General features: G+C 48.3%; 1 protein-coding gene across 3 annotated transcripts in view; it reads left to right on the top strand.

Annotated features, from left to right (window-relative positions):
* The window catches only part of LOC115383963 (RAS guanyl-releasing protein 2), a 40,272-nt gene that overhangs the window by 621 nt on the left and 18,709 nt on the right, over positions 1 to 20,942 (top strand). For all 3 annotated transcript variants that reach the window (XM_030086215.1, XM_030086206.1, XM_030086198.1), the window contains exons 2-9: positions 12,287 to 12,386; positions 12,459 to 12,561; positions 12,691 to 12,747; positions 13,453 to 13,584; positions 13,915 to 14,065; positions 14,189 to 14,362; positions 18,820 to 18,936; positions 19,293 to 19,574. In XM_030086215.1, coding sequence (XP_029942075.1) covers positions 12,317 to 12,386; positions 12,459 to 12,561; positions 12,691 to 12,747; positions 13,453 to 13,584; positions 13,915 to 14,065; positions 14,189 to 14,362; positions 18,820 to 18,936; positions 19,293 to 19,574 — 1,086 coding nt within the window. In that variant the 5' untranslated portion in view covers positions 12,287 to 12,316. The remainder of the gene's footprint in view (positions 1 to 12,286; positions 12,387 to 12,458; positions 12,562 to 12,690; positions 12,748 to 13,452; positions 13,585 to 13,914; positions 14,066 to 14,188; positions 14,363 to 18,819; positions 18,937 to 19,292; positions 19,575 to 20,942) is intronic.

The following is a 20,942-nucleotide window of genomic DNA, read 5'->3' on the forward strand; positions in this document are numbered from 1 at the left end:
GGAAGTCGGAAACAGAAAAGGCAAGAGAATCCGGTCAATTTTCAAAATATAACAAATTAAATAACGATTAGTTACGGACGGTGTTGCTCGTCCGTCTATAATTTGTCACTTGGGTCTAATCACAAGAGAGATGGACACACACACAGACATACGCATGTACGCACCCAAACACACACACACACACACACACACACACACACACACACACACACACACACACACACACACACACACACACACACACACACACACACACACAGCGACAGACATTCACGTGATGCAGAAAAAAAGAGGACAGGAGGAGAAAAAGTCTCTCCACAGGTCACCAAAACACACACATCCATACTGGCAGAGCGAGACAGAGGGAACAGGGAACAAACGTGAAAACCGAGAGCTGACGGAGCGAGCCGAGTGCAGCCGATGTGTGACCAGCGCAGAGAGCGCAGGCGCCTCCAGTGCGAACAGCCAAGCGCCGGCGCGGAGACGCGCGCGGCGCGCGCGGCGCCTCCGCTACGCTTCCGCGTCCAGTGCGTTCCCGGCGTGAAGGTAAGGAGCGGTGCTTAGCGCGCGGGCGCGCTCGTTTTTGGACATTTTTACGCACGGCAGTTGGTTTCCACAGCGAGGCTCTATCATCATCGGCTCTTTAGATGTTGCGTTGCACCCGCGCGCTCTCGCGTGCACTTGGCGGATTGCCACAGCATTCTTCGCCCTGACTCAGTGGAGAGTTGTGCAGAAAAAGTAATTCCAGCTGCTGTGCTCAGACTTGCAGACCGTGTGAAACATCTGCTGGAGGGATGAGTGTGAGACTTCAGGTTCTGCGCTGAAGATGCGTTAGAATCTGGGTTCTGCTGATCTGAATCTGCCTTCATGGACTCACAGCATCGCTGAGCAGAGGAGGATGGAGGAATGCCTGCTCCTAAATTTAGCCTGAGGGAGTGGCAGCTCCTCGTGCTGCTTTGGCTTTGATGCCCCCTGCGTGGACGGGAAATCACTCCCATTGGCTGATTTCGATTGAACAGGTCAGAGGTCATCATTACCTGATCACTCATGCAGGCTGCAGCTGAGGCCTGGAGGTGATCCTCTCTCCGCCCCTCCTCCCCCCACAGCAGCAGGATTAGAAGTCTCCAGTGATTGCTGGATCCTGTTTTGATGCGACGGCAGCAGGATTTGACTTGTAAGCTGCTGCTGGCGGCCTGGCAGGATATTTTGAGCACTCGCAGCCAAAGTTTTGCTGCTTTGCTTCTTCTGTGAGGGAATATCGGGAGTGTTGAGGTGTTTCATCTAAACAGTGCTGCACGGTGCACCCTCAACTCTAAAACTACTGACATGGACTTTTATGACTGAATAGAAGAGTCTGTTTGGGTTCAAACGAATCTGGTCAAAGAGGGCTTTTGATTTTGAAACTCAATTTGAAACCATTGGCAGCTTTTGATTTGAAAGGTTGGCTTTGATTCCGGCCACAGGATGCATTTTTCCTTCTCCATGTTCTGCAGACAGGTGACCAACTTGAAACTCTCTTCCACATATCACCCTCAGAAATGACTGTTTCAAGTGAAGACACTAAACTTTGGTCGGGTTTTCGGTGTCCGTTTACACGACGACGGTGCTTGAAGTCACTGAAAATGCAATTTTTTGGGGGGCAATTGTTCCCAAAGTGGAACTTTTTGAAAACGCTCGACTCCGTCTCCATGGAAACGAAGGAAAACACAACTGTGCATGTTCCCCACGGCTGTCGTAAACAGTTCTTCTGCACATGAGTAGATGGACAAAAGCAACAGTGATTTCCCCCAGAGTGTCACGACTCCGTGTTTTCATGCGAATCGTTGTCAAACCGTTGTCGTGTAAACGGGGCGTTTCTGTTGCTGCTAACGGGAAGCAGACGTCGCCTCGCCGTCCTCCGATTTGGCCGTGGCAGCTGCTGCTGAGCGTCAGTCCCGTCGGCGCAACAGCTCGCTATCAATAAGACAAATAGTTGAAATTCTCATTTGACGGTCCGGCTCTCCAGAGCCATGCGTGGCCTCTGTGATCCCTCTGAAGTGGTGCTTCAACGGAGAGACGCTCGGGCTCTGAATAGATGGGATTTCAAGGATTAAAGCGGCTGGAGAATGGTGGAAACTGCGAGTAGAAGAGATTAAAAAAAAAAAAAGAAAAAACCTCTGCATTGTCTTGCTCTGGCCGTCTCTCCCCCTGCTGCCGCAGTGCAATTACTCCCGGCCTCCTGAGCGGCCGCTCCGGTCGCCTCCTCCACCTCCACCTGCAGCTCCTCTCATCGGAGGAGCGGGCCGTGATTGGCTGCATTGTGACGGAGGCTGAGGCCGAACTAAGACTAAACAGGAGCGCGGGGAAGAGGGTGACAGCGACGCCGAATCAGGCAGCGAAAGCGAATAATCACAGGGAGCAGCCAGAGACACGTGCGCTGGATGGAGGCCACGGCCGGGACGAGCGGTCCGCTGCACTCTGCCTGTTCAGAAGCTCGTCCGTTCATTAGCCTCGCATTCCCTCCGCTCAGCCCGCCTGCCTGCCAGTCGTCTGTTTAGAGGAACTTTTAATGGAGATGAAGGCCGTGTTTAGACGCTGCAGGCCCATGAAGAGAAGCAGACGGGAGGTAAATCACACGGCGATGAGGCCGACGTCGCACAGAGAAGGCCTCCTGGACGAGGGTTAGGTTAGGGTTAGTTTTTAGTCAGATGCTGTTATAATTAGAAGTTTATGCATGTAGGGTTAAATAATAGCCTCTTTTTGCTGCTAATAGCGCTCTTTAAATCAAACAGAGTGGCTCTGAAGCTCATTAAAGCGCCACAGAAGAGATGGTGGAGCGTGCCGAGTGGGCAGAGCTGGAATCCGGTGCCATTCGACTCCCACCGACTTGGAGGGACGACAGCGTTTCGGGAATTGTGACGATGAGGAATGCGACCGTAAAACGGACGTCTCTGCACAGAGGAGCCACAGAGACGCTCTCAGATCTGGACACGCTGCGCTGGGCAGGGATTGGCTGTCGGAGTTAACCCGGTTCGGAGGTAGAAGAGTCAGAGCAGTAAATCAGGTGAACGGTGTGAAACTGGATCTCGCCGCCGGGTGGGAGGGTGAGCTGGTGAATCGTCACTGACACTGATTTGGAAGATGGCGCTCCGCCGGGGTTTGGTCGCTCTGGGTTTACAGGGTGGGGGCCCGTTTCAGTTCCACCAGAGCGGCTGAAGCGTTGAGGCGGCGCCCTGCAGACCAGTTCCTCTCTTCACCTTTTTTTTCATTATGTTTGCCTGCAAGCTTTTTTTTTTCTTCTTTATGTGAATGAGCATAATTAGCGTTGTATCATGAATGCAGGAAATTGAGGCGTTTTTCGGGGGGGGGGGGGGGGGGGGGGGGGGGGTCCTCCTCAGGGATACGGAGAACATAAACAGGAACTGGACTGGGGTAACGAAGAGGCAGCCGAGTGTGAAACTCCCAGAATTCACAGAGAGAAGCGGCTCGGCGCGGCTGCTGGGTAAAAACCGCTCGCACACTCTGACAGGCAGGAGGAAGTGAGGAAGATAAACACTGTGCGAGGGAGAAATTAGCCTGCAGATGTTGTGTCTTATTCTGCAGCAAAACCGCAGATGTTCGCTCGAAAAAAAAAAAAAAACAACCCCAGTTTGTCAAATTGAAGAAATTCCGGCTTCGCTGAGAGACTTATCTCTATCCAGAGGCTGTTGTTGGGGAGACGTCTTCCTGCGAGCGCCTCCATCTTTCTTGCTCTCTCCTCCATGAAGGATTGGAGTGCGATTCCTCCGGGCAGTGACGAACTCATGCGCTGAATATCTCGCTCCCGTTAGCAACAGTTTGCATCAGGAGCTTTTAGACTCTTCAACAGGTTTGTGGTGGTTTATGGTTAATTGACACACTGAATTCTACAGGTTGTGTTGCAGAAAACTGATGCAAACCGCGACGATAAAACAAAGACTCGACATCGCTACCGAGATGCAGCTTCTGCACTGACAGGCTTGTCAAAACTGTGCATGAGTCTTTTCTCTTAAGGCTTTAAGTGTGAAAAACCACGTTCAAAATAGACTTTCTTTCCTCGAGTTCACACCATGCACTGTATTTCTGTAGTGGTGGTGAGGTGTGGCTCGGTCTTCCTGTGTATTTGTAGCCTTCAGCAGCTTCCTTTCTCAATCCAGACATGTTTCTTTGGTTAATTCTGGAACCTAAAATGTCTTTAGAGTTAATCTGAGAGTTGTATTTGTTTGGTCATTAGAAGGGAAAATGTTGGGTTTAGACCAGGGGTGTCAAACATGAGGCCCGCAGGCCGAAGAAGGACTGCAAGTGGCTGCAATCCAGCCAGACTTCCGAGGAATAGAGGACACAAGAGTGAGACCTGAGCTGAGATATCAGTGATCGCTACTTTCTTGTGAAAGTGGCTGCTCTAGCAGTTGAGGAGAACACTTTTGAACTTTTGACTGTATATTTTTGCACCAGACAGTATCATCAAAAATGACTTTGGGTTGAGAATGTAGTGATTTTCTCCTGTGATTTTGCTAAAATATACACATTTTTCATCACATGTACTCTGCAGCACGACAGAAACAACATTCAAATTTAATTTAAAAACTCATTATGAAACTACTTTACGGGTAAATTAAGCTATATGTGGTGGGAAAGGTTAGTTTTAACCTGCAGCAGTAATTGTTCACGACTGAATTTGACCTGGAATTCAGAACACATTCATAAGAAACACCCGTCCACTCAGTCCTCCAGTAAGGGAGCGCTGTGAGTGATGGATGTGTATCATCTGCATAATGCTTGACCTGAGGCCTGATTAGGAGATTTAAAGGGGAATCCACAATCTGTTTCTTTTCTTTTTCTTTTTTTGGGCAGAACTCATGGAGTTACAGGCTTAAAGCTTGACAATATCATCACAATTCCAACAATTACTAAAGTACTGAACTCCCTGCTGGAGGAATGATTGCGCTTTACTATCCAGGCATGAGACAACAGATTCTTGAATGGGTGGATCACACTCATCAGGCCTGTTGCTTTAAATTTTTTTGAAGTGGAGACGACGCTCGGTGTAACAACAGGATGTGAGATTCCTGACTTCAGCATTGCAGCAGAAGACGAACCCTGACCGTGACTCCGGTTCATTAACGGCTGGCTGGGAGGGAGAACCCCTCAGATGCACTGTTGCAACAGGCACACTTGCTCTTTTGCAACGAGGTTGCGACACCAAAACCGTCCGTCGTTCAGCCGAGCGGCGCTCGGGGAGGAAGCTGCGAGCGCCGAGGAGATGACCCACGCATGGACGTGGAGGAAAAGTGACGTGTTCGTCACATTCGGAGGAGGCCAAACCCGGCACGAGACTGTCAGCGGTGCAGAGTGTGCCACATTTCACACACACACGCACACACACACACACACACACACACACACACACACACACACACCCTTCCGGTGTTTGTTGCGGAGCAAACTTTCACATCTGGTAAAGAAGGGCAGAAGTTTGAGCAGGAAGCCTTGAGACAAAGCTCAGAAAACAATCTGACAAGGACACATTGTTGACTGTGTGTGTGTGTGTGTGTGTGTGTGTGTGTGTGTGTGTGTGTGTGTGTGTGTGTGTGGGTGGGGGCCAGGAGGAGGTGTACTGTAAAGAGACATGACACTTGTTATGTGAAGGCAGCGCAGTGAGACGTGAGATGGTGCCAGATGTGGAGCAGGACGCCTGACTTCTCTTTCATTTTGGAGGAAGGTGATAAAACTTTAGACTCTGGCAGCCGCTGCATCCTCGCAAAAAAAACCCCCCAAATATCAAATTTAAGATCTATGTTCTTTTCGTTTTTAACTGTAAATCTCTGTGAGGAATGCTGCACTCTTAGCTGCAGTTGTTGGTGTTTTCCTCCCTTATCTCCTTGTTTCTTCAGCCTGATCGGTCCGTGTTCGACAGAGCTGGAACACACTTTTCCTGCCTCCCAGTGTCTTTATCCCCCCCTCCTCTCCCCCCCCCCCTCCCCGAGGAGCAGCCGCAGCCGCTAATCTGGGTCTGCAGCCGGGGCCCCCCCCGCAGATGTGGCATTCTGCGTGTCCAAGGAAAAGGAAACGTTCCCCTTCCTGCTCCCGGTGCCCCCGCAGCCTGTAAATAGAGCCTGCCACCAGCAGCCCCGCCGCCCCCCCGCCCTCCACCCCCCAGGAGAACTATATCTGTCCCATCGTGCAGCACCCGAGCTACAACTTCCTGCTACAAACGGAGGGATGTCGGGCTGCAGATAAGCCGGGTGTGCAACGTGAAAAGAGAAGGGAGGGATGTGGTGTTCGCTCTGAGCACGAAGGACAGAAAACAGAGAGAATTCATGTAGAATGTGTGACGGCTGCTCCTCACTCCTGTGGGGTTTAACTCGTCTTTTCCACACTTGAAAAAAGGCAGCGTGCTTCAAAATATTGGACTAGAAATCACTGAATTACCAACATTCAGCTTTCGTTCTTTTATTTTGAAAGTCATCAAGGCCAGAGCAGGTGAAAAACCTTCAGATACAAATAGAAGCTCATTTTTAGACTGCTAGAACTGAACCTTGAAAATAAGCAGAAAGTCCCCGTATTTAAAAAGCATGAACTGTGCGTGACGACGTTTCACAATCGATTCTAGATTCTCCAGCCTGAACGAGTCGTCTCAGCAACAGGAATCCAACCACAAACACGTTTCCTGGGTCTAATGTGAGCTCTTCAAAGCCCTTTAACTCCTGTCACCGGAACTTATTCTCACTTTCAGAAACTTTTATTTGATATACAAGCAAAGTTTGATTTTTTTGCCAGCGTTTGAAGTTTTTAAACTATTCTCTCAGTTTTAAAAGGCTTCGGCAGGTCGTGTTTGTTTTTCTGAATCTGCTGCTACTTTCTGGCTTTGGCACATGATTAAAGGAAAAGGAGCACTGACGGAGTGAATTACACTCCAGAGTAAAGACAACTGTGGGAAAATGGAAAGTTGAACGGTAACAGTGAACAGGATGGAGATAAGAGGTGAAAAATACACTGTCACTGACAGAAATATGGTTTAAAGGAAATGTGGTCCTTTTTTTTTGGTTTTTATAAAGAAAACCAAGTAGAAAGTCCATATTCTTATGCTTTTATATTCATGGCCACAACCTGAGCAGCAGCAGCCTCTTCTAATGGGGAGCTGATTTAACGTGACGTGTCTTTCAAAGACAGACTCTTCAGTACCTGTGAAGATATTCTGGGGTTTCAGACTGAGAGGATAATGATGGATCCACACAGGTTCCCAGTCGCTAAACCATCTGATTGAATTGGAAAGGCTGATTAGTGGAGACAGAGTCCACAGACATCTTATTTTTCTGTTTTATTTACACACCAGATGAGGAGTTAAGCAAATAAATCTGTGATTTTCCACCAGATCAGATTTATGTTTAACCTTCAGAATGAGGCGAACGCAACTTCTGAAGTTTTAAATATGCGAAAACTGTGTCCGATGTTGCATTTATGGAGATTCAAATTCAGTTTAGGATGATAAACATTTCATTACATTTCCTGAGTTTACTGAGTTCGTCCTTTTAAAGCATTTGCCAGATCATTTTGACATGAATAGAATAGAAAAAAAATGTATTAATCTCAATAAAATAACCACAAAATGGATGAAATTAACCAAAATGCAGCAAACATTATTTACAGGGAGGAGTTATAGACTCTTATAGCAACAGGAAGGAAGGACATTTTAGCCATTTTATCTCTTTTCTAAGCAGTTCTGCTTGTTTTTGGTGAAACAGCTTCACCAAGACCTTTTTAAATGGTTGGCCAGATCATCTCCGTCTCTGCTCACTCGTACACGTTGCCCCCACTTCTCAGCGTGCCGGTGGCGGCCGAGGAAAAGGTCAGGAGAATTACTCAAGTCGAGCTGAGGCCTTTTCCAGAACTCTTGATCCCTTCATCCTCTGGAGTCCAGAACAAAGCAGGAACGTCACCGGATAACCGACGCTTCCCAAACTGGAAAAGTAGAACACAAACAAAGCTGAGGTGTGTCAGTCACAAGGAAAACACCGAGCGTGTGTGTGTGTGTTTGAGTGCTTATTCACTGTTATCCATTAAATGAAAAACAAGCTATCAATCAGACATGTTTTTCCCTAAATGCCAGGCAGAGGGGACAGAGGCTGAACCAACGCCAGTGAGGAGACGGAGCATTAGCATGGAGGCCTTCACTGGCATAGAGATGAGCCCATTATGGAGACGTCGATAGCAGGATGAATATCATTACCTGCGTGTGTGTCGGTGTCTTATTATCAGTCAGTGGTGTCAATTTCAGGGTGAAAAACAAAAGACATGAAGACTTCAACACTCAATTTGCTTGTAATTCTGCATCGATGAACTCTATCACAGCAGACCTGTTCTCGACGTGTCGCCTGCTTTATAGAGCTCAGTGTGTGTTGATTTTTCTCCTGGTGGTTTGGCGCTGGTGGTTGAGTTGACGCCGTCACACGCACGTTCACACGTTACCGCCGTCACACGCGGAGACCTGACCCATTAAATACCGGTGCAAATGCGGTGAAGATTCGGCACATTTCGCTTCATGAATATGAAGCGTTTTGTTGCAGAATCCTTTTTGAATTCTTCTGCCTGTGCCGTGCATCGTGTCATTCACTGCGAACTGCAAAACTTATGATTAAACACACCAATTTAAGTTATAATTATTAAGTCTTACCATTTTTGCATTGGAATATTTTCAATAGTTTACTACATTTGTTTTGTGAAAATGTCTTTAAAGACACTGAAACCCCCCCAAATGGCTCCGAGCCCCCCGCCTGTACTGTCACTGTAGCTAGAGATGTTTCTTCAGCTGGCTCCCCACAACTTTTATTTGCAGACTTTTAGACCAGATTTGATTTTCTTTTTGTCTTTTTGTCTTATGCATTAACTTGTGTAATTTCTCATATTCTATTGTGATCCTTCTTTCTGATTTATTTGCTATAATTCCACTTTAGCATCTGTAAACTTCTCGTTCTTGTTCCATTCAGTCGCTTCATGTTCGTGTTTCAAATTAGCTCAAGAGATTCAGTTTTTGTTTTTTGTGCAAACAGGGTCTATTGCATGTGAAATCGTGCATAATGCTTTGCAGCAGATCATCAACAACCTTTTCTACCTTTTTTTCGTGGGAATGTCTTTAAAGACACTGTAACCCCCCCAAATGGCTCCGAGCCTTTAGGAACTACTGTTATCGTAGCTACAGATATTTCTTCAGCTGGCTCCCCACAACTTTTATCTGCAGTTTTTTTTCCCTTTTTGTTTTGTACATTAACTTGTGTACAAAACAAGTAAAAGATAAATCTTTTTTCTGATTTATTTGCTCTAATTCCAATTTAGCAACTGTAAACTTCCTCCACCGACGTGTCCGTCTCCTCGTTATTGTCCATTCGGTCGCTTCATACTGAACACAGCAGCGTTTTTTTTGTGCAAACAGGGTCTACTGCAAGGGAAAGTTGTGCAGAATGCATTGCAGCATATCATCAACAGCCTGGCTGGACTTGGAATAAAACATTATTTGCAACTTTTATTCTCAATAAATCCACTAAAGCAGTGTAACGAAGTGTAAATGCTTGCTATGTGAGGGTTGAAACGTCAGGTTTCTGTGTGAACCGTGACGAGCTTCTCTGGTTTTCTACCTGTGGATTATGAAGCCAGAGCGGCCGTCTCGCCGGAGGACGTGACATTTTCATTGGCCGGTAAAAGCGGCGCCGCTCTGCGGCTCCAGGATTGACCAGGCACCCGTCAGCTCCCCTTTATCCCCGCTGCGCCCCATCCCGCCCCCTAATCTGCCTGATCGATGGCCCCGGGCCGCCGTCACCAGGCAACCCAGGATGACACCAAAGCGGCTCCCGGCGCGCCGCCACTTCACAATCAATCCGCCGCCTCGCGGCTGCAGAACCGGGATCAGGAGAAAATACTCAGACAATGGATTAAAAAGAAGGAGCGGATCTGATAAAGCAGTCTTTTAGAAAGCGGCGGACAGAATCTGTGCCTGGGTCGAAGTGTTGATAGTATCAGCATAACCAGGACACACACAGCCTGATGTTAAAGCCAGACACACACACGGCACTGTCACACTCTTTTATGGTAAACACAGGGGAAAAAAAAAAACCTGTCAGAATACAGAAGAGGAACTCGTTCAGTCTGATCTCGATGAGTTTCTATTAATAATAGCAACACTAAGCTGGAAGGTTTTGTTCTTTTCACAAGTGGCTGCGTCTGTTTCCTTAGAGAGTAAATGAGGTCAGACACATGCAGCGGCGCTTAACATGATCAGATAAATCAGTATGGTTTTAAACTACCTGCAGAGAATGAGCTGAGCTTTAAAACGCACATTTGAAGGATTTATTTTTGCGTTCTTGTGCTTCCTTCCAACTCCGTCCAAATCAGCTGATTCCTTCACTTCTTCTTCTTGTACTTTGTCTTGTAATGTTGGATTTTGTGGTTTAATTTCTCATTCTGCTCCACAGTTTTTCGTCAGTTGAAGGTTTTAGTGTCTTGAAAGTGATTATTGGATGAATGACAGATGGACAGCTTCCAAAGAATGAACAAGTTCCTGGTCATAGAGTCACTTTCGTGTCCTGTTTGCTTGGTTTTGCTGAGCTGCCTCCACAGCTGTGTTTGAGGCGTGGTTGTGGGGCGGCAGCTGCAGGTTTTAGGTGCTGGTTCCTCTGAAGCTCGGCGCTCGGCGCTGCTCTCTGGCATGAACCGGCTTCCTGTGGCGGCCTGGACACCCCGCCTCAGAAACTTTCATGTCTATTTATAACCCGGCGGCGCAGCGTTTCGGCCCGTCGCCTGCCGCACGGTTTCATCTCATCCGACACAGATTTGAAGATTAATCTCACCTCCTCGTCCTCCTCGCGGGGATTATAATTCCTCCTCTGGCCGTGAAGCCTGTAATTGAGCGTGTCCGCCCACCGTGCGGCGGCGGAGACAGTGCGCTGAAAGGCCTCATTGTGTCAGGAACAATAGATACGAACACACACTCGTCACAAGCCTTCTGGACGCCGGCGGAGCCGTCCTGTAGCGGCGCTGGCGTCTCGTCGCCGTGCCGTTCGGCCTAATGACGCCACTCAAGCGTCGTGAACATTTTAACTGAAATTACACGTCTTTTCTGGTTGTTAATAAACAGAAGTGTTTATTTCTCATCCCTTCATTGCTGTGAACATGAGGCGCTGAAGCGTGTCGGGAGGAGATAAATGGCGGTTTCCTGCTGATGGGGCTTGTGGTTTACTATCAGTCTCTCCTTAAAGCCGAGCGCCGGGGCGCCGGGTGTTTACCGCGCCTCGCTGTAAAGTTCATGCTTATGAAGTGTGAATCTAAATGAGGCGTCTGTGAACCGAACTGCGTGAGCGATTCTTATCTCCGCGCTTTGTCTTTCTCTTGGGTGTGACTGAACGTGCTTCAACTGTTTTCCCACCGATCAGAACTGAAAATAAGTCAATATTTATTTTATTACATTCAAAATTAGTGTTTCGGACCAGATGCTTTTAACTTAACTTGACAAGAGCTTAGAATTAAATAATATAAGAATAAATAACTCGACTGCTTGGGGAAGAATTGTCTTTTTTTTTTTTATTATATTTTTACTGCAAAGATTTCTTTACAGCTCCTCTCAATCAGGATGACATTTCCTCGTCCTTTATTGCACAATAAATGTGAATCTTTGCACTTTCTGTTGTTAAAAAGGATCTTGGTTATCAGATTTCATATTAAGATTCCAACAAAGGGGTGTCAAACATAAGGCCCGTGGGCCAAAGCTGGCAAAGAGGGGGCTTCAATCTGGCCCATTGCAACAATGCAAACTATCCTCACAACCATGCTGTTTGTAAACAGTGGCAGGAGTTTTTGTTTTTTTTGACATGTCACTGTATTTTGCACCAAACGGTTTCATTATATTGAGACTGTAGTAATTTTCAGACATTTTCATCACGTATACTCTGCAGCAAACAATAAAAACAAAGGTTAACATTTAAATTTGAAGGTTTTTATGGCGCTGTTTTACCGATCCGAACCCACTGAGGACGGAATTGAGCTGTCTGTGGCCCTGAAGTAAAATGTGTGTGACAGCTGCATTAAACGTGCTTCTTCAGGAGGAATGATTCTCATCTCACCCTGACATCTCTGTTTATTTTATTTTTTTTTTGGGGGGGGGGGGGGGGGGGGGGGGGGGGGGGGTCAAAGTGAGCCGTCATGCAGGCGGCGGCTGACAGTGATGGACAGATCTGAGGAAAACACGGCGCCGGGGCCGCCCTCTGCTCTCTCTGAGCCGAGCTGTGCTTTCTGTTTCCAGTGAGAGGCGCGAACCGAGCACACAGCAGCGATGGAGTCTATCTTGTCGGAGCAGTCGGCCACGGTGGACGCGCTGGTGGAGGCCAGCATCCAGGCCTTCGGTTGGTCCTCTCACTCCTCGCCTCCTCCTCTCGTGGGTTCAGAAGTGCTGACGTCTGTTCTGCTCTCCACAGATGAGAAGGGCGCCGTGAAGGATCCCACCTTGGTCAGCATGTTCCTGATGATGCACCCCTGGTACGTCCCGTCAACAGAACTGGCCAAGAAGCTGGTGCTCAAGTATCCTTTGAATCAGTTTATTTTTTTTTGTTTCACTAAAGAAATGCTTTGTGTACGTCTTCTGCTGAGGTAAAGGAACATTTCGATTAAAAAACTCGCTGCCAGGTTGCACCTTGACTCGTGGATCAGGTCTCAGGATGAGAGCTGCACCGCCGAGCGCCGGTTAAGGATATGTCACCTCATCAAGTAATAACCGTGGAGTCTGTCCTACTTCCAGTTCAACATCACTCTTTTCCCACCCATCCTCTATTTTTATTGTGTTGGAATTTGATTTTCCTTGACATCACACACTCCGATGAAGGTCACTTCAGGAGCCACGTTGGATCTGATTGGGAGCAGTAGAAGAAGAACAGACAATTCCAAAATTTTAGGTTCTGCACAGCAAATAAGTTCACATTTAGAAGGTTTTTATTAAGAAAAAAGTTAAAAAACACAGGACTAATTCAGCCTTCAGCATGCGTGCTTTGAAAACTCCAAACTCACGCTCTGATTCCGGTTCCTCCGACTCCTCCTGGTCTGTTGTTGTTTGACATGCTTCCAGGTATTATTCCAGATTAACTCCCATTGTCAGTGCACAGTGAAGCTTGGTTTTTTTGCTGGCTCGCTGTTTATTTGATTGCACAAATCCCTTTGGATCTGGTTTTGATCTGATTTATTGGAGCAAAAATTTGGATAACTTTGGGTGAAGTCTCCAAATATTATGAATACTGGATAAAAGAAGAAAAATTGTTGGTCCTGCTGCGTGTTTGACACATTCCAGTTGATGTAAAAGAGATAAATGCGGTATGTAGTGTTTAGAATGGTGCAGCCTGCAAATAACTTTGCCTCCCTTTATCTGATTACCTGTCATCTCTCTCTCTCTCCTCTCTGCCTTTGGTCTCTCTCTCCCAGGTACTGGATTTCTGAGTTCCCTGCGGAGTTCAATCTGAACCCGGAGCTGGTGGACCAGATCAAAGACTATAAAGACCTCCTGACCACGGAGGGCAACGAGCGGCAGAGCCAGCTCATTGACCTGTCCAGCGTGTGAGTGGAGAGCCGGCGGCGTCTGCCTCTTGTTTGTCTCTGCTCGGCCTTTTCTGGGAAGCTGCCTTGCTATGCGGGGGTCAGCGACTCCCCTTTTCCCATAAAATCCACTGCAGTGGGAACTTGAAATTCCCTTTAGTGTCCCATCAGAGGAGGCCTTTGTCCAGCTGAGCGTCGGTCAGCCTTCACATTATGGGTTTGGCAGGAATCGTGGGACTGTATGTAATGAGGTTCCTTTCATTGATTTCCCACTGTGAACGCCCCTCTCGGTTCCTCACACGATCTTTTGTGGCTCGTATGAAGAGGGAACTGCCTTCTCGCCCTCTATAGGCCGTCCTACAAATGGAAGCGGCAGGTTACCCAGCGGGTGCCGTCCGTGTCCAAGAAGAGGAAAATGTCGCTGCTGTTCGACCACCTGGACTCCTGCGAGCTGGCCGAGCACCTCACCTACCTGGAGTACAAGTCCTTCTGCAAGATCCTGGTCAGTGCGCCGGTCCGCCGGCGTGCAAAATCAGCTTTTTCACGCCTGAACCTGAGGCTGCAGCGTTATAGATGTATGGATGGATTCATAGTTGGATGACAGTTGGCCTGTCTCCCTGTCCAGTTCCAGGACTACCACAGCTTCGTGATGCACGGCTGCACGGTGGACAACCCCATCCTGGAGCGCTTCATCACGCTCTTCAACAGCGTCTCCCAGTGGATCCAGCTCATGGTGCTGAGCAAGCCCACCGCCCCGCAGCGGGCCGCCGTCATCTCCCACTTCATCAGAGTGGCTCAGGTCGGTCCGCTGGTCGGTTCACTGCCGTGACTTACACAAAACACGCTCAGTACGCTTTGAATCGTGAGAAAAATGGAGGTACTCGGTACTTTAGCCATATAGCATCTGTCGCTATTAGTGCTGGGCAACGATTAAATTTCTTAATTGCAATTAATCACATAATGTTTCTGCGATTAATTGCGATTAATCGCATTATGCGGAAAATACTAAAATGAATTCAAAAGTAATGATCACCCTGCCTCCAGCCAGGGACAGGGATTTTCTTTTCTTTTTGCAAGAATTCTGAAAGAAGCATAATTTTCCAATAATAATTTTCCAATTTATCAAATATGATTCATAATAGCTTAAAATACCAGGTCTTTACCAGGATTGCGCCCCCCCGACACACACACACACACACACACACACCACCAACAGCAGAGCAGATGAAAAATGGAAGTTTGCAATGAGCGCACATACACTTCCTCAAACTTCATTCTATCGCCGACCCTCAGACAGAGAAGACAGGATGAATTCAGTCACGCCGAATTGTGCCTCACACGTACCTTTATCAAGCCAGATTGTGAGTTGAAGGGAAATTTACTTTATTTTGCGTTTTCAGCGCCTGAAGACTGCCCAGCGGGCGGAAACGTGGAGCCGGCAAACACTAGATTTAAGTTTCACTTTCATTTTTGTCATATTTGCGCTCCTGATTTCAGTTTTTTGCCTTATACCAGCCTTTCCCTCGTGATTTTTCTGATAATTCGACTGAGTTCAATATGGCAAATAATGAGGAATGGACCGTATTTCACCGCTAAAAGCGCTGTGGTCTGTGTGCGTTTTTGACACTCAGCTGGAACTCGGTGTGTGTGTGTGTGTGGTGTGTGTGGTGGTGTGTGTGGGGGGGGGGGGGGGGGGGTGGTTAACGCCTGATAAAATGTTTGTCGGCGTTATGGAAGCAGTGCGTTAACGTGTGCCCAGCCCCAGTAGCTATATGTTCCAGCTGTGTAATCCAATATGGCCGCCATCTCATGATGCCACATTATGCAAACTGAGTGAATTTAATTCCACCGCCAAACTCATGCTGAGAGACAGCAGCTCTACAACAGCGTTGCCACTAATCATTTCCAAGCTCATCTAAGACATTAAATCACTTTTCTAAAAGTTAATCCAGACACCATTTTTCTGCATGCTTCTAATCCTAATCTCAAGCTCATCTTCCACAAATTCCTCCACACCGCTGCCAGCCCGCCGCCTTATAAGGCATCCGTCTGCCGGCTGTCATGCCTCCACTGCAAAAGCATCCCTTTAAACGGCGTCCTGGGCTCCGCGGTAATTGATTTGCTTTCAGCTTGATGTTATCGTTTGCTTCAGTGTGCCAGATGGTCGGAGTTTTTCCGAGCACTCGTCTCCACGGCGGAGCGGGAGCTTCAGTCAGCTGCAGAAAGCCAGAGGAAGGATTTTTTTTTTTTTTTTTTTATAATCTTAATAGCCCACAACCCAGAGCTTCCTCATTACTGATCGCAGGTACGCTCTGGACTTGCTGTGAGACGTCGCACGCGGCCATGTTTATTTTATCTTGTCCTTCAGAAAACACACTTTGTAATTTATTCAGCCGGTTTCTCAGTCTGTGACGCCCCAGTGGGGCTCTTTTCGGGGGGGGGGGGGCTTCCCCCCACCCACTCCTCACAGCTCCCCGGACTGTTTCACACTCGCTGACGCTCGGCGCTTGGACTGGTTCCAGCGTTTCATGTCGCTGTGACGCGGCGGAGGTGAGGGCCGATGCCGATAGCGAGCAGCTCTGCAGAGAGAATGAGAATGACCTCCTTCTGCTTCCCTATCTCTGCCTCTCGCCCCCCCCACCCCCACCCCCACCCCTCAAAATGCCATCACCGCACAGCGCGATGGTCGACTGCTCAGGCCGCAACTTTTCCTGGACCCTGGGTGAATTTTAAATTGCCTCCCTGGCATTTGCACTAGTGGCAAAACAATGACCTTCCTGGTTTTTGACTGAAATTTCTGCCCGGCGCCTTGATGGATTGTTGTGACATTTGCTACAGATATTCGTTTTCGCCTCAGGTTCTGTTTAATAACGGAGCTGATCTCCTGACTTTTCCGTCGGAGCCGCCGTGTTTCAGGTCGTCTCAGGCTCACGGATTCTTTGAAACCGAACGCCATTCCCATTAGGCTACACCTCACCCTGTATTCAATTATAATTATCACATTTTAGCACGCTGACACTGTAGGGTGAAGAGGTGAACACGGAGAACTCGCACAAGCCAGGATCCGTGAAATATCACACCGTTAGCTTCGTCTCTGTGACTGTTATCACTCTGACATTAGCATTTACCAAAGATCACAAACCAGCAGTCCAACCACACTCCTGATGCATAAGAACGTCATTAAAATTGATTTTATTTCTCCAAATAAAGCCACAACTCCATAAAGGGGTTTTTATTTTAAAGCCCTTTAGATCCTGATGGCAGCAACGAAGGAGCGTTTAGGGAGTTTTCCACAAAGTAACGTAACCCCGGAGGCCTCGAGGTTGAAGAAGCGGACCTGGGACTGGGAGTTTGCGGGTTTGAATCCCACGGTTGATGGGCCGCCCTTGTGGCTCCCTGAGCATGACCTCTGACCTCCCTTAGCTCCCCGGAGCGCCATCATGTGGTTTCACCTCTCCAATAAAGATGGGCCAGTGCAGAGAAAAGGGAGTTTCCTAAGAGGATTAATAAATGTTTAACAGAATGACAAGTCAGTGTATCCTGTTTTCAGTGACATTTTACATTCTGCACCAACCAAACCTGCAGAGCAGTGTAATCCAGAGAACTCGTCCCTGAACACGGAACCGACGTGGCTAATTATCCTTGGGCCCAACTTTGGTTTTCTTCAAATCCAGTTGTCTTATTTAAAGCTGCTGTTCGGTCCTGCTAAAGAAAAGCAGCATGCACACAGCATGACAACGGAAAGTACAGACACCTTTCTGCTAATACAATACAACAGGAGTAAGAAGGTCGTTAATAAAGAGCTTCAATAGAAATGATTTGCGGGTTATGAAAAGCCGATCGGTCCGGAGGATCGTATCTCTGCACACTGAGCTTTATGTCTTATCATTGATCGGTGCAGCTGTGCCATGAAATAGATATAAACCACCGTGACCCACTACTCGCTCGTCCTTCTGAATCAATTCTGCACTGAACTCAACCTGCTGCTGCAAACCCTGACCTGACCTGTAATTAAGCGTTGCTTCAGAGCTGAGTGCCGGAGCCACAAGGTAATGGAGGCACGACGGAAATAACTGGAAGAGAGCAGAGATCAGCAGTAATCACGCTCACTCACTTCAGGAGGATCGAATGCAAAGAGCTGTTTCTAAAGCTCCGCCCGTTGATCAGTTCTGCAACACATTCGGCTTCTGGCTCGACCAACCTGCTCACAGTTTGGAGTCCGGCTCACCTCAGTTTGCCCCCCCTGCCCCGGGGATGCGGCTCGTGCTCTGTTTTGATAATGACAATCGCTCCCTCGCCCGCTTCCTGGCGCAGTTCACATTACAGAAAGTCATTTCGGCGCCTGCATATAAGGAAGCTCATCAACACCCGCATTAATTCTGTGCTCATTTAAAGCGCCTCGCCTTCTGACGGTTGGAGGCGCACGCAGGGACAGAAATTACCCTCACGCTGATTTCAGATGCATTCAGAGGCGGCGCAGAGGGGTGGTCTTAATGTACTTGACATTTCCTAAAGCCTCCCTCAGGGTGCGCCGGTCGTGTTCCATTTCAGCTACCTATTGGGAGCGCGCTGCAGATGACTCATGTTCATTTACCCCTTTTATTTTTTTACATTTTTTTTTCTCTCCCTTGACTGAGCAGACTTAATAATTCAAAAAATGAAAACATGGATCCTTCTTTCCGATCACAAAGCTCACTTCCGGTCCGTTTGTTCTGTTCTCTGTGAAAAGTGTGCACAACTCAGTGCCATCACCTCGTCCGATCACACACACACACACACACACACACACACACGTTTTAAACTCTTGTACCTGATTTATCGCGCTGACATGGAAGCAAAGCTACACTCTGCAAACAGCAGCTGCCTTCCACTCCGCTTTGCGGATTGATTGGAAAGGGTGTTTGAGCTGAATCAGATGATCCCCTCTGGCAGGCCTCCCACGCAGCTGCGACCCCATCGATCTCCAGCGAGAAGCCAGCAGGCTGAAGGGCAGCGTGGAGCCCTGCTGAGAGCCATTCACAAAGAGTCAGCCCGAGCTCGACACACAGCACTTCACACCATTATGTGACTTTTCATGCCCACTCTGAAAGTTTGCCACTTTCCCTTCTTATTTGTTTATTATTCATGTAAACCTTTATCTTTGCACCTCTGTTTCTCCTGGTCATCACTCGTTTTGGGCCGTGACTCACACTTTGGCGAACTTTCTGCAACGTCCACCCTGACCCCTCGTTTCTCTCTCTCCTCTCCCGTCGACAGAAGCTGCTTCAGCTGCAGAACTTTAACACCCTGATGGCGGTGGTGGGCGGCCTGAGCAACAGCTCCATCTCTCGTCTCAAAGACACGGAAACCCACATCAGCGCCGAGACCAACAAGGTGCGGCGGCCGCTGCCGTTTCCCTGCATCTCGCCTCGCTGATGCACTCTGCTGAGAAAGTTGTGTTGAATCTCGGTTAAGGGATCCAGATCTCCTCCGTCGGTCCTGCCAAGCCTCTAGTCCGTGCCCATTACACCTACACACTGCCTCTTTTAAAGCTCTCAGTTTGAGCCGCAGAGTTGAAGGCATCGGTTTGGGGGAGTTACTGTCTCTTTACAGTTATGTAAGTCCATCTGGAGCAACGATTCACAGAATGTTTTAGATTCCTTTAGTCTCCTGAGGCCAGCTGCCAACTCCCATGTCCACCCTCTGCCTCCTTCAGTGACTTCCTTCCTGCTCGATTTGTCCATCTTCAGGTCTTCAACAGCCTGATCGAGCTGGTGACGTCCTGCGGGAACTACAGCCAGTACCGCAAGCGCTTCTCCGAGTGCTCGGGCTTCCGGTTCCCCATCCTCGGCGTGCACCTGAAGGACCTGATCGCCGTGCACGTGGCGCTGCCGGACTGGGCCGACAAAGAGAGGACGCGGGTGAACCTGGCCAAGACGCAGCAGCTGTACGCCATCCTGCAAGAGCTGGCGCTCGTCCAGAGCACGCCCCCCAACGTGGACGCCAACACGGACCTGCTCAACCTGCTCACAGTGAGTTCAAAGAAAAATGTTTTAATTCGAAAGTTCTGTTGATCACTCGGATGGAGATGAAGGAGAAGGAAGCGATTGGTTTATGGAAAAGCACTTTGTGTCCAGCCAGTGTAACAGGCTGCCTGTTTGATGCACTTTCTTCCGCTGTGATTTGACTGGCTCGCGGTCAAAGAGACTGTCGCGGCCAAATGGGAGAAAAATCTGCGTTCAGACAAGAGCCAGAAAAAAGAAGTCACCGAATGATTCAAAACATGAACCTTTGAGCTCAAAGCCTCGGCCTGGAGGGGTCACTCATCCAGAATATCAATTTGAACTCATACATGTTAGAAATCTGTTTCTGATCATCCGATAGAAATACGAGGAACAGAGCAGAAAATCATTAAGTCGGTTTGACTTCACTCGCTGGCATAGGATTTATAGATTTTTTTTTTTTTCCCGTCCAGAATGTGTGCAGTCACAGATAAGCTGTTGTAGTTAAGTGTGAGGTAATGGTGAAGAGTTTGTTTTCTGACTAACCTTGAGGTAGTAAGGCCCTGGATTAAGATTTCAATTATATAGCACTATTTCACTGTTTGGCCAATTTTCAAAGCACTTTGTATTATTATTTATTATACACCCATTCACATACCAGCATCAAACCGAAGGCCATGCCAGCATATGGACACAGGGAGATGAGGGATAAGATCTGTAATCTTCGGATTGAAAAATGTCCTGCTCTATCAACTAAGCCCCGGTAGTGAAAAGGACTAAATCAGAGAGGCCTTGAGGCCGGGGCAGGGCATGCTGGGGAATATAGATCTCTCAGGTGGCAAAGGATTCGCTCCAGGTCTGTTAAGATGAAGTGGAAAATGTTGCTAGGAAGGAAAACCCTGACACTATCTGCCTATTGTCTTATTGGATGATTGCATGGTTGCCTGGCTGATTAACTGGCTGGTTGGTTGGTTTGGTTGGTTGTTTGATTGACTGGCTGGATTGTTTGTCTGTTGGTTGGTTGGCTGACTGGTTGTGGGGTTGCTTGGCTGACTGGCTGGCTGGTTGGCTGGTTGGCTGGTTGGTTGGTTGGCTGGTTGGCTGGCTGGTTGGCTGGCTGGTTGGCTGGCTGGTTGGTTGGCTGGTTGGTTGGTTGGTTGGTTGGTTGGCTGGCTGGTTGGTTGGCTGGTTGGCTGGCTGGTTGGTTGGCTGGTTGGCTGGCTGGTTGGTTGGCTGGTTGGCTGGCTGGTTGGCTGGCTGGTTGGTTGGTTGGCTGGTTGGCTGGCTGGTTGGCTGGCTGGTTGGTTGGCTGGTTGGTTGGCTGGTTGGGTGGTTGGCTGGCTGGTTGGCTGGTTGGCTAGCTGGTTGGCTGGTTGGCTGGCTGGTTGGCTGGTTGGG

Source organism: Salarias fasciatus, chromosome 3 (assembly GCF_902148845.1).
Source record: "Salarias fasciatus chromosome 3, fSalaFa1.1, whole genome shotgun sequence".
In the NCBI taxonomy this organism is placed as follows: Eukaryota; Metazoa; Chordata; class Actinopteri; order Blenniiformes; family Blenniidae; genus Salarias; species Salarias fasciatus.